The sequence below is a fragment of the Ctenocephalides felis genome, unplaced genomic scaffold, assembly GCF_003426905.1.
Source record: "Ctenocephalides felis isolate EL2017-DRISC unplaced genomic scaffold, ASM342690v1 CF-g0.4_SCAFFOLD_01170, whole genome shotgun sequence".
Classification (NCBI taxonomy): Eukaryota; Metazoa; Arthropoda; class Insecta; order Siphonaptera; family Pulicidae; genus Ctenocephalides; species Ctenocephalides felis.
In genome coordinates, this window is record NW_020537324.1 from 38295001 (window position 1) to 38308116 (window position 13116).

Below are 13116 nucleotides of genomic sequence, written 5' to 3' on the forward strand. Positions count from 1 at the left end.
TGAAAAGTACATACATAAAAAACTATATTTTTATTTATATTTATAAATGCATTAGATTAATTACTTTATATATTTGATTAATTATATTATACATTAAACATTTTGATCATTTTTGTTCAGAAATAGGCAAAGATTTGAAAAACTTTGTAATTTTTTGTTGCTTGGTAGTTTTCAAGAGTTTCTCCAATTCAGGCTGATAAACGGCAGTCACATCTGCAATTTGCCTCTTAAAGAGAATACTTCTCTCCATAGATGGATCAATGTTCATAAAAAAATCACACAGATCATTTGCCATCTTTAAACCTTCACTGAGACTCTTTAAATTAAATGTCATGTTTTCAGTGCACGTTGAAGCCTCTTCTTCATTGGGTTGTGAATTTAACATTTCTTCCAAGTCGGTTTCAGACAAATCATTATCACGTGATTCAAGCAATTAGGTCTGTTAGCACGTGTTACTCAATCACAATATTTGCTACGAATGAGAAAAATGAAGAAATAAAGCATGCATAGCAGCATTTACCACAGAAACGAACAATGTTAACCCTTTCGACTCGGATGCCGCTCGGTCCGGCGGCAAAATTCATATAGATTTCGAAATTCGCGAGTGGAAAGTGTTAAAGCATACATATACGATTCATTCATTACCTGTTTGCTTACTTGATCAAAAACGCTGATAACGGAGAGGACGGCGAACGCAACGCAATTATAGGTCAAAAAGACGGCATTTACAAAGGATATTGGATTTCATATACACTGGAATCCGCGAATAACGAAATTTTTAGCCGCGAAGAAAGAAATCGGGTCGCAATTTTTTTGGCCGCGAATAGCGAAAACGCGAATGAAGGAGTCGCGAATAAGGAGGTTCTACTGTATATTATGGGACATTTTTCATATATATCTCTGATTATTAAAAATACGCGATACACGTTACATATATTATCAGTATCCATAATGGATTATTGTGTAATACTATTTAGAGTGTGTTTTATTATTATCTGCGAATAATTTAAATACACATGTACAACCTTGATGAAAATATATTTAATTATATAAATGTTGGTGTACAAACAATGTAAATTAATAAACCTATATTCGTTAAAATCATAAATTTATAAAATTCTGTAGAATTGTAGATTGTACTATAAAAAGATTAGTTCTATAAAACTAATAATTAATTTGGAAATGCAATATAATTATACCAGTCATATATAATGTTTTCAAATGTTATTTTTGACCACAGTAAATCACAACTATGATTACATTCGATAATAAAGCTTATCGCATTTGTGCTAGGTATTTAATCTGTGTTTATTAATTTAAAAATTTCTCGTAGTGTATTAAACTTTGATATCGTTATTTGCACAACATGTATACCATATCACAGAATGCAATTTTTATATTCTAGATTTATTCATCAGGATGGTGGAGAATCATATACATTTTTTGAAAACTATTTAGTATTAAATTTTATCTAACTTCGATGGCTTCGATTTTTCCCATGCCACTATTATTAATTGTAATAAAATCGAAAATGAAAATGTTTGTATATTTTCACGATTCAAACATTTCTGAAAATTTTGGTATACTTGAGAAAAAATTGATTTATGTGTGTGTGTATATGTGTTTACGTAGTGTGTCTGTATGAATTGGATACCATTTTCGCGCTCGACAGCACGGATCAACTGTTTTGAATGAATAAAAAAATATTCGATTCATTTTGATGGGAAGACATACTGATCAATTTTTGGAAGCAGGCCCAGACGTTTTGAAAATACGCAGCAAAAAGTACAAGAAGTAGCAATTCACTTTTTGATTGAATTTTTGGAAAGGCTAGTTCAGTGCTGTCGGAGATCCGAAAAAAAGTTAAAAAATGCGATTTGGCAGTCAAAAAAGGATCATTAGACATATGCAATTAAATTATTAGGTATTCCATAAAGATTTTTATAATAAACACAAATTTTGTTTACATTTCTAAGGGTCCCGTACAATGATTTATATTGTTTAACCTTCGATAATTGGTCTCTACAACATCTACGCAGTGCAATAGCGTAAAAAATTCATTTTTTTCAACCTATCCTCAGAAAAGATTTTTTTTTTGAAATTCTCATAAAATTTTAAAGTTTTTAAAATTTTTTAATTAAGGAAGTTTCAGCAATTTGCCTTAAGGTACAATGCCATGCACCACTAGTGTAAACAATTTATCTGAATAGTGAATGTTAATTTTTAATATACAAATACATTGACAGTCAATGACAATTTATCGAAAACCTTAAAAATCAACACAAAATAATTTACAGTGTAAATTAATTAATTTTCTAGAGATGAATATCAATAAGATCGAGTCGCAGGCGGTACGGACGGGCATTCGCGCTCGTCCAGCGTGCCATCCTGCACGGGCCGGTAGTCGACGCAGACGTTGCCGCTCTCGACGTTGATGTAGGTTAGAGTGTGCTTGCGCCAATGTTTCTCGAAGGGACGCATCGTTTGCCCTTGGAGCGGTTTGTCATAGTCATATTCATCAACACGACACTGAAAGAAATCACAAATAAAAAATGCTTATTAATAAAGCCTAACTAATGAAACATCAAATGGAAACAATTTGAAATACTACCTTGTAATCCTCACGCGAATGTGACCCCCGACTTTCTTTCCTTTTCGCAGCTGCTACAATTGTTTGTCGGCCACAAATCATTAAGTTCTGTAATTCCAAACTATCGACTAAATCTGAGTTCCAAATAACTGTACGGTCAAACAATTGTATATCCGCGAGTAATTTATAGAGCTCAGAGGACTTCTCAATACCTTCTTTTAGATAGCAGCCTTCACGAAACACAGCCGCGTAGCGTTGCATAATTTTTTGCAACATTACGCGCAATTCGCCAGCTGGGTACTTACCTTTGGCACAGCGCAAGCAGTCTAAGTTGCATATGGATTCTTCACCAGTGCGCTACAATCATAAAAATGAAATTTTGCAATGTGCATTATTTAAAATTGTTTCAACAACTCACATCGTAGGATAACTCTACTTTAGTCCCGGGTTGGCATTCATTAGCTATATTGCAGGCGGCCAGTTTTCCGAATATAACTAGTTCCAAAAGTGAATTAGCGCCTAGGCGATTTGCTCCATGCACAGTCGATGCAGTTTCACCGATTGCATATAGACCTGATACTATCTACAAACATTTTCATTTTATCGTCATCTTATTTTTCAAAATAATTCAGATATTTATAAAAACAATTTATTTTTATTGTACAATATCTCCCCGTACTTACAACATCTTCTCCATCTTTATGAAACAGCACTTGCCCCTTATAATTCGTAGGTATTCCACCCATGTTAAAATGTACTGTTGGCTGCACAGGCAACGGATCTTTTGTAATATCAACTCCCGAAAAAATCATTGCAGTAATCATCAGTCCTGGAAGTCGCGTTTTAAGTTGATCAACTGGAAGGTGAGACAATTTCAAATGTAGGTGGTCTTTATCCGGACCGCAACCTCTTCCTGTAAATTAAAAATTATGGAATAATTGATATATGTGCCCATAATTATAAAAGTAGTCTAAGTCAAAATTTAAAAAAAATGAGTTTATCAGTTATTTCATACCACATTAGTTTAAACTAAATGTATTCAATGAAATTTTTACGAAATTGTCAAAAATGAACCATAGTGGTTGTAATTTCAACATTATATGGAATTCATTTAGTGTTAATTATGAAAGTGGTCTAAGTCAAAAAATTTAAGAAATTATATAAACATCTTAAAAATGACACGTGGCCTCCTTTGACGCGTTTCTGAACATAGATAAACAAGTATAAATAGATAGCAAACTGGACCGCTTTTCGATTATTTTAATTTTAATTTTCTGCTCCTGCTACAGAGGCGCGACGAGTGCAGCATGAAAATTTACCACTAGGTTCAATTCTAGATAAATCCAAATCCTTAGGTTTAATTCTAAGATAAATTTATATATATAATATTGTTACTATAAATTTGAAATTTTAATATGTGAAATGATAATGATAATGATCTGTCTCTTGGCTACAAATTCAATAGATAAGATTCTTGAAAAATGAACCTTATAAAATGTTTTATAAAACTTTTTTAGATGATTCTACATTTCACGTTTTGGATCTTTCACCTAAAAGAGGAAGACCAAAAATATACGGAAATATTAAATTACTTCCATTATACACCAGCATTAGACCAGTATCGGAAGAAAAACATAAAGATATTATGAGTTTACTACCGTACATCACTCCAGTTTTTCAAGAATATTTTAAGAATCTTAAATACTCGAAATAATGATAAAAATGGATTACCGTTTAAAAATAATTAATAAATGTTCACGAATTATTCTAATAAAATTATTGTTTCAAATAAAACTCAAAGTTCTTTATTACTTTAAGTCAATTATAGGACATTCAGTTAATTTTGAAAATGGTCTAAGTCAATTCAAACTTTAAAAACAATATTATCGTATGAAATTCACACAAAATTTCATATTCATAATAAATTTCCATTAAGACTAATAAAATTAAAAATTAAAATGTCGCATAATGTAAAAATATTTTTAAATTTATTCAAATGCAATTCATTAAATATCTTGAAACAAGAAATATATGACTTAGACCACTTTCATAATTATGGGCACATATAGATGTGTAATACTTTTCCATCAACGATGCATTTTTTATATCTATCAAAATAATAAACATTTTGTTCAAATTCACCTTGTGCAACTTCTAATGACATCGCTCTAGCTACAACATCCCTAGGAGCCAAGTCTTTGGCATCAGGAGCATATCTCTCCATAAATCGTTCTCCTTTATTGTTGATAAGATAGCCTCCTTCTCCTCTGCTACCTTCTGTTACCAAACATCCAGAGCCATATATACCTAAATAAATAAAACATCAGTTGAGATAACAATAGAGAAAGACCCATGACGACTAGTTTATTATATTTTAAATAAATAAATAATTTAATATAACCTGTGGGATGAAACTGTACAAATTCCATATCCTGACATGGTAAGCCGGCTCTAGCAATCATGCCATAACCGTCGCCTGTGCATGTGTGAGCTGAGGTGCAACTGTAATAAGCCCTTCCGTACCCTCCGGTCGCGATGATAGTATTCTTTGTGATGAATCTATAACACTAAACTTTGTTAGGATCGTCATCAAATAATATACGTTATTAAAAAATGCATTCAAAACAATATCATCAGCTAATATATAGATATCGTATAATATAATTCACACCTGTGTATTGTACCGTCTTCTAAACAGAGCGCAATGATTCCTTTACATTCTCCATTTTCCATTAGCAAATCCATCGCAAAGTATTCAATAAAATATTGACAGTTATACCGTAAAGTTTGCCCGTATAGAGCATGTATCATTGCATGGCCTGTTCTGCACATACATTACAATTAATTAAAGTTTTAAATAATTTGTATATTGTTAAAAAACCAATAGAATTCTTTGGTAACAGTGATTTTATTAAGTATACTCATAATCATTTTATTTATGTATTAAGTAATATACCTATCAGCGCAGGCGCAACTCCTGGCCGCTTTTCCGCCTTTCCCATAATTTTTCATCTGCCCACCAAAAGCTCGTTGATAAATTTTACCCTCTTTAGTTCGTGAAAAATTCATTCCATACTGTTCAAGTTCCGCAATCGACCGTTTTGCTTCACGTGTCATATAATGTATTGCGTCTTGATCACCAAGCCAATCCGAGCCCTTCACGGTATCGTAAAAGTGCCATTTCCAATTGTCGGAGCTCATATTTCCTAATAAATTTTATAAATGAACTAGTTGTAAGTGGTATTTTGCCGTAAGGCAAGCTGCATAAATTTTAATAAAATTGAGATTTAGATAATTAGATAAAATTTTTAATTGTTTATTTCGAAAATAAAGTTTTCGCTTTCGCTGACAACTAATCAATGCAATTTTAATTGATATTTTTCAAACATATTTTTTTTTGTGGGCTTGAAATATTTTAGAATGTTCATTCAAAACAAACTCTATCGTTGGTAAATTAAAAACGCAAAATATTTTTTTCAGCACTTAATTTCGAAGAAACGGCTCGACCAATCTTTCTCAAAAACTTATCAGTACGATTCCCAAATTATATCGGATGAACGATTTTTAAATTTTGTAAATATAGTCCAGTCATTTGGTCGTTTTGCCGGTACAGTACTCCGGGAATTCTGAAAATTGGTAACCTTATGGATTTCGAGGTGCTCTTTACGAAAATCAACTTTGCCACCTCAAATTTGAACGGCAAGTTGCCGCTATATTGGAAAAATGGCGTCAAACTACAGCTTTTTTAAAATATCTCCTTTCTGGCTGATTTTACGATAAAAGTATCTATGTACGTATCTATGTACGAATTAAACTAGATAAAATTTCCTACAATTCTTCAGAAAACCGTTTTTTTGTAAAATTGATAGTTTGAGAGTACGGCCGCCTCAAAGTCTTTGCTGCTCTCGCCGTAGTATCAAATCTCTCCATATATGACAGCACTTTGAACTTGACCACATTCTCTCTAATAAACAAATATTTTCAATGTTAAATTAAGCGAATAAGATCTAGAAATGAAATAATTCAAATATTTTTCTGTTTTTTTGCTGATTTTTTAACACTTCAAGCTACTTACTTATAGCTACTTTGCCATTGAAGTGCTAAAAAATCAGCAAAAAAACAGAAAAATATTTGAATTATTTTATTTCTAGACCGGCAACAGCCTTTTTTGCACCAAAAGACTGGACTAATAGGTTTAGGATTTTTTGCGAAAGCGTGAATGAGAAATTTTGCTGCTAAATCTAATTAAATTGGCTGGGCCAATCGTCTCAAAACAACTAACCAACGCATTATTTTCGAGTTTCATTACATGTTTTTTTAAATTTTTAAATCGGTTTAGCCGCTTTTAAGAAAAACGAAGACAAAAGATAAATAATCGGTTCACATACTCCGACTTGAAACGACGAGAAAACATAAAATTAGCAAATAGGACTTTCTGGCAAAAACATAAAGTTTTCTATTAATATAAGATTTCTTTCCAAGGGGTAACTAAAGGGGTAATTATACAGGTGAGGTTTGAAGAAGGGATTTGACAAAAAATCATAAAATATTACAGGTAATTATTTTTATTCTGGATTTAAAGCTAATTCTCCGAAAAGTAGGGACCAAAATATACGTGATGTTCGGTGGGGGTTGAGGGTAATTATAAATCATCAAAAGAGAGAAAGGATAAAGAATGCCTTAAATAATATCATGTTGCCCCAAAGATCGTGGACCAAATAAAATTTTTGGAACTGCCACTAGAATAACTTATGTGTGAACGAAAAGGCGCGCCAGGCGCATTTTTACAACTGACCCATGGCCGCATTGATGCCTCCCTGTGCAGCGACCGTATGAGAACGAGTTGGGAACAATTTCGTTACAACTGCGACTTTAAATCCTTCGGCGAGAAGACCAACGGCAGCTCTTAGGCCAGCACCTCCCGCCCCCACAATTACGGTATCGAAAAAGTGGTCCACTACGAGATATTCTTTTGACGCCGGTTTTTTCTTAGAAGTTTTGGCATTCTGTTTTTCTTGATTGGCTTCTTTTCCAGTGTGCCCATGACGAATGCAAGTAAGTAAGAAAGCAGGACGAGCTCTAGTTATCTAAAGATAATCAACTTGTACACTGATCATCACAAGTTTAGCAATTAATAAGTTATGTCAACCTTATGAAATGTATAGCTGCATTTATAAATAATCGAGTAATTTTTACAGTATTTTTCTTACTTCTAAGAATTCAAGTTAAGATTTATTATAACTTAACAGCGGTTAAATAATATATGTATATTATTACCAAAAAACATAAAAATTGCTCAAAATTTATGACAGTTGCATAAATTGCGGACATGAAATGACATTCGCAGCCTTGTTGCTTATACGTACCTGATACAAGTTTAAAAATGGTTTTGCGCAATTGAAAATTTCCATCATTATACTTATATTTATTTACTAATTATATACTTAAAACGTCATTTAAGGGAATAAGTAAAAATGTATAAAAACAAAACATTTGTCAAATTCCAAATAATCATTACTAGATGATCAGTGATGATTGAAATTTATGGTAACTCAAACTTTATTTTGATAAATACTAAAATCTGTAAAGTATTTATAAATGTATAAGTCAAATTATTATTAACTTCCCGTAGGGCAAGTTATAGTAATCGCAAAAAAATCGAAAATGAAAATTTTTATATATCTTTACGTTTCAAAGGTTTCTTAACATTTTGGCATACCTTAGAAAAAATGGATGTATGTGTGTGCGTGTGTGTGTGTATGTAAGTACGTGTGTGTATGTATGTGCGGATACGAATTTTCGTCGACGATTTCGGGAACACGGATCAACCGATTTAAATAATTCAAAAAACATTCGATTCGTATTGATAAGGAGACGTGCTGATTAGTTTTTGGCGCAGGGAGGTCGAGCCGTTCCGAAGATACGGGGCAAAAAGTGCCGAAAACGGTAACTCAGTTTTTAAGAGAACGGAGCGTCCGATTTTAATAATTCAAAAAACATTTTACTTATATTGACAAGGTGAAGAACCGATCAAATTTTCATAAAGGCAGGTCTAGCGGTTTCGGAGATCTAATGAAAAAAGTAAAAAAAAAGTCATTTGGCGGTCAAAAATGATCATTAGACTTATGCACATCAAATTATCAGATATTTTATAGAGATTTTAACAATAAGTATGAATTTGGTATACAGTCCTATGAGTTCCGTACCAATGTTTACGCGTTAGACGGCGACGCGGCGCTTACGCGCATTGATATTTCGTCTTTATGCAGTTAAAGCAGTACGATTGCTTTGAAAAAAAGTTTAGATTTTCCATAATATGTCAAAATAAAGAAAACATTTTTTTTCAAAAAAAAAAAAATTAAAAAAAAAAATTTTTTTTAAAAAAAAAATTTTTTCAATAAAAAGTAATTTCTGGTCCAATTTATAGTTTCTCAAAAATCTTATTTTTTCGAAGTAAATTTTTTTCAAAAATGTTAATCGTTTTTAAAAAAAAATTTTTACGGAAAGTTCCAGCAATTTGCCTTAAGGCACGATGCCTTAATTGCCTTAAGACAGAATTCCACTTACATCTAGTTTTTCAGATAAAGTAATAAGTAACAAAAAATAAATAAAAAGTACACTGGTGGTAAGTTTTTTTGCTGCAATCATCATAAGTTTTCCGATCTTGTGAGGGCCTAGATGAATTTTTCTGCGCGAATTTTATCGATAAGTAAGAATTAAAAAAACATCAAAATGTTGAATTGAATATTTTGCGAGCAACGAATTGCCGAAGTGCCTAGGTGCTGCGGCGTCCACTGGCTTCGGCACATAAATATTTAAAAAAAAATTAAAACTTATTTTTCAAAATTAAAAATCTTCGAACTATTTAACGCTTACTTATTGAACAAAATTATATCAAATAGATAAGATAGAATAGAATCTAGAGGATAAATAATTCTCTTAGTTCTGGCAATATGAAATCATAAAAAACGAATATAATGAATTATGATACATATTACTATATTGCATAAAATTTTGTAGTGTTCTGCTTACTTTTTCTCATTTTATTCATTTCATTTAAAATATTTAAACAGCGATCAGAAAAATGAAAAACGAAAAGAAGTGCATTAAGGTTTTAAGCCAAATTGCAAGAACCCGCATTCCCGTAAGGAAAATTATTTTTTAAAAAAACTATTCAATTTTTTTTTAATTTTTAGAAAGAACTGTTTTTATATTATGAAATTTAAAAAAAAAAAAAACTTTTTCGTTACGGAAAGTTCCTGCAATTAGCATTAAGGCCCTAATTCGCAGTCTAACGGACAAATATTGGTACGGAATCCATAGAAATATGAACAAAATTTGTTATTATCAAAATTTTTATAAAATATCCTAGAATTCGATGTGCATAGGTCAAATGATCATTGTTGACCGCCAAATAGCATTTGTTTACTTTTTTATTGAATCTACAAAACCGCTAGACCAGCCATGAATTTTGAAAAATTTATTGGTTCTTCATTTCGTCAATACAAATAACGGCTTCGTTATCTAAAAAACAAATTTCCATATTTAACACTTTTTGCCCCGTATCTTCGAAACGGCTGGACCTGACCTTGCTAAAAACTCATATGCACGTCAATACGAACTGAATGTTTTTTGAATTATTGAAATCGGTAGATCCGTGTTCACAAAAAATTGTATCCGCATACACAAAAATATATCAATTTTTAACTTCCCGTAGGGTAAGTTATAGTAATCGCAAAAAAATCGAAAATGAAAATTTTTATATATCTTTACGTTTCAGGGGTTTCTGAACATTTTGGCATACCTTAGAAAAAATGGATGTATGTGTGTGTGTGTGTGTGTGTGTGTGTGTGTGCGTGTGTGTATGTATGTGCGGATACAAATTTTCGTCGACGATTTCGGGAACACGGATCAACCGATTTGAATAATTCAAAAAACATTCGATTCGTATTGATAAGGAGACGTGCTGATTAGTTTTTGGCGAAGGCAGGTCTAGCCGTTCCGGAGATACGGGGCAAAAAGTGCCGAAAACGGTAACTCAGTTTTAAGAGAACGGAGCGTCCGATTTTAATAATTCAAAAAACATTTTACTTGTATTGACAAGGTAAAAATTGATCATATTTTCATAAAGGCAGGTCTAGCGGTTTCGGAGATCTAACGAAAAAAGTAGAAAAAAATGCCATTTGGCGGTCAAAAATGATCATTAGACATATGCACATCAAATTTTCAGATATTTTATAGAGATTTTAACAATAAGTATAAATTTTGTTTATTTTCCTATGGGTTCCGTATCAATGTTTACCCGTTAGACAGCGACGCCGCGCTTACGCGCTTTATATTTTGTCTCTATGCAGTTAAAGCAGCACGATTGCTTTGAAAAACAAGTTCAGATCTTCCAAAATATGTCAAAATAAAGAAAACATTTTTTTTTCAAAACAAAAAAATTTAAAAAAAAATTTTTTTTTTTTTAAATTTAAAAAAAAAATTTTTTTTTTCAAAAAAAAGTAATTTTTTGTCCAATTTATAGTTTCTCAAAAATCTTATTTTTTCGAAGTAAATTTTTTTCAAAAATGTTAATCGTTTTTAAAAAAAATAATAATTTTTGGTACGGGAAGTTTCAGCAATTTGCCTTAAGGCACGATGCCCTAATTGCCTTAAGACAGAATTCCACTTACAGCTAGTTTCTAAGATATTACAAAATGTTCAGAAACCTTCAAAACGTAAGGATATGCAAAAACTTTCATTTTCGATTTTTTCGCGATTACTACAACCTATTCTACGGGAGGTTAATTATAAATAAGGTAAATAGCATTTGAAATAAAACAAGTTTAGTATTTCAAAGATTGTATATTAAAATAAATTCAGCATTTGACTGACATACATTTCATAAGTACGTGCGAATATCATATACAATACATGAAATTTAACAAAATTTAACATTTCTTCATACTTGCTGTAAATCTTACAAAAAGGATTAATTACAATTCAACAGAGAACGCTTTTCTTAATATATATTTAGTAAAATCTATAAAGCACTTTCCTGGTAGAACAAATAAATTCAATAAGACAATAGCATGTGCCTGTAAGTGGACTTACAATTTATGTTTTATACAACTGTACATTACTAATATACACAACATTTGCTACGCTTCCGAAGATTACATGAAACAAACAGAGAAAATGGCAAAGTACAAGATTTAAACAATATGTAAAATATATTATGTCTTTTAATTTAAAATGAATTTATATATTTTTTTACTATAACTAGTTAATGAATTATATAAATATTTTAAATATTGTTAAGCACTGGTTAATTTTCGTATAACTGCTATGCAAAATACTGTTAGATTTGAATTAATTTTACTGAATCAAATGAAAAAAAGCAAAGAAAACCAGATACTTCAAGTAAACTACACGTAAATAAAGAATGTTTGCATAATATGATATTATTATACTCACAATGTTCTTTTGTGCGAAGTAATTGACAAGTTTTTTGAATACTAAACAGGTATGTAAAATAATATGTATATAATAATTATATGCACATTTCTTAAATAACTGATTAGTTGTCAAAATCACACGAAATGTTAGCTACACAATATTTTAAAATGCTAACTAAATGTCTAAATCACCTCTGGATCGGAAGCTAAGTAGTCATCAAAACAATGTTTTCCTTAATTTACGGTTAAAATTAACATTAATATTACAATTGTTAGAACATACATTTTAATATATTCATCTAACATTAAACTCCATCACGAAAATTTGTAAATATAAACATAATATAACACGATTATAATTTATTGTATACAACTTAACTAAATTAGTTTCTCAAACATTTAATACTAAATACATTATATTATAGTACACATATTGTAAGATAATTTTTTTCAAAAAACAAATTTTGAATGTTAGTTTTGGATAGTTTACACAGATAGTACTTCAAAATATACAAATTCGTATATGTTATTTATGCTATATCACCAATTTATACATAAGCATCTAAAAATTCTTACAGAATTACTGAAACATAAGATAAAATATGTTCAAAAATATGATTGACGTATCACTGGCAGCTTTGTAATATTAATATTGAACGATATGCCAATTGCAATTGCGAAATATATTATAGTACGTTATAATTATAATGAAACTCTTGGTGTATTAAGCAAAGAAAAGATTCCTAACTGATGGCATTTGTAAAAATGGTAATCGAACTTGGATACATCATAACGCTTACTAATCGTATTTTAATATGAATAATTTATTTGGAACGGTAACATATACAGATAATCATGTTTAGTATTATCAAATTACTAATTTTGTTTTAAATACTTCTTTCCTATCAGCCTGAAACGTCGACTGGAATCGATGTGGTGAACGTTGGCGTTTCTAGCTCCTCGTGCTTCTTCATTTTATCATCTGCGAAATGAAAAGATATTCGGTGAAACAGATATGACACTCGTCTCGAGTGCGAAAGCCCGATAAAAACAATCTCTCTGTAATAAAACAGTAATGAAGCTGAA

General features: G+C 30.9%; 1 protein-coding gene across 1 annotated transcript; it reads right to left on the reverse strand.

Moving 5' to 3' along the window:
- Positions 1-2328: 2328 nt before the first annotated feature.
- On the reverse strand, positions 2329-8004 carry LOC113367204 (succinate dehydrogenase [ubiquinone] flavoprotein subunit, mitochondrial-like). Its single transcript, XM_026608832.1, has 10 exons — positions 7957-8004; positions 7386-7677; positions 5547-5796; positions 5262-5414; positions 4992-5149; positions 4733-4897; positions 3274-3503; positions 3009-3173; positions 2612-2947; positions 2329-2529 (listed from the first exon to the last, which is right to left on the reverse strand). The coding sequence occupies exons 1-10, from the start codon at positions 8002-8004 to the stop codon at positions 2329-2331; spliced, it is 1998 nt and encodes a 665-aa protein (XP_026464617.1).
- Between the last annotated feature and the right edge of the window lie 5112 nt (positions 8005-13116).

Bases quoted from the DNA above. Each gene is read 5' to 3' on its own strand.
- LOC113367204 (XM_026608832.1), bottom strand. From the start codon at position 8,004: ATGATGGAAATTTTCAATTGCGCAAAACCATTTTTAAACTTGTATCAG. The intron at 5,415-5,546 runs GTATATTACTTA...ATGTATGTGCAG, and splicing joins AGTTGCGCCTGCGCTGATAG to AACAGGCCATGCAATGATAC. The intron at 5,150-5,261 runs GTGTGAATTATA...TTAGTGTTATAG, and splicing joins GAAGACGGTACAATACACAG to ATTCATCACAAAGAATACTA.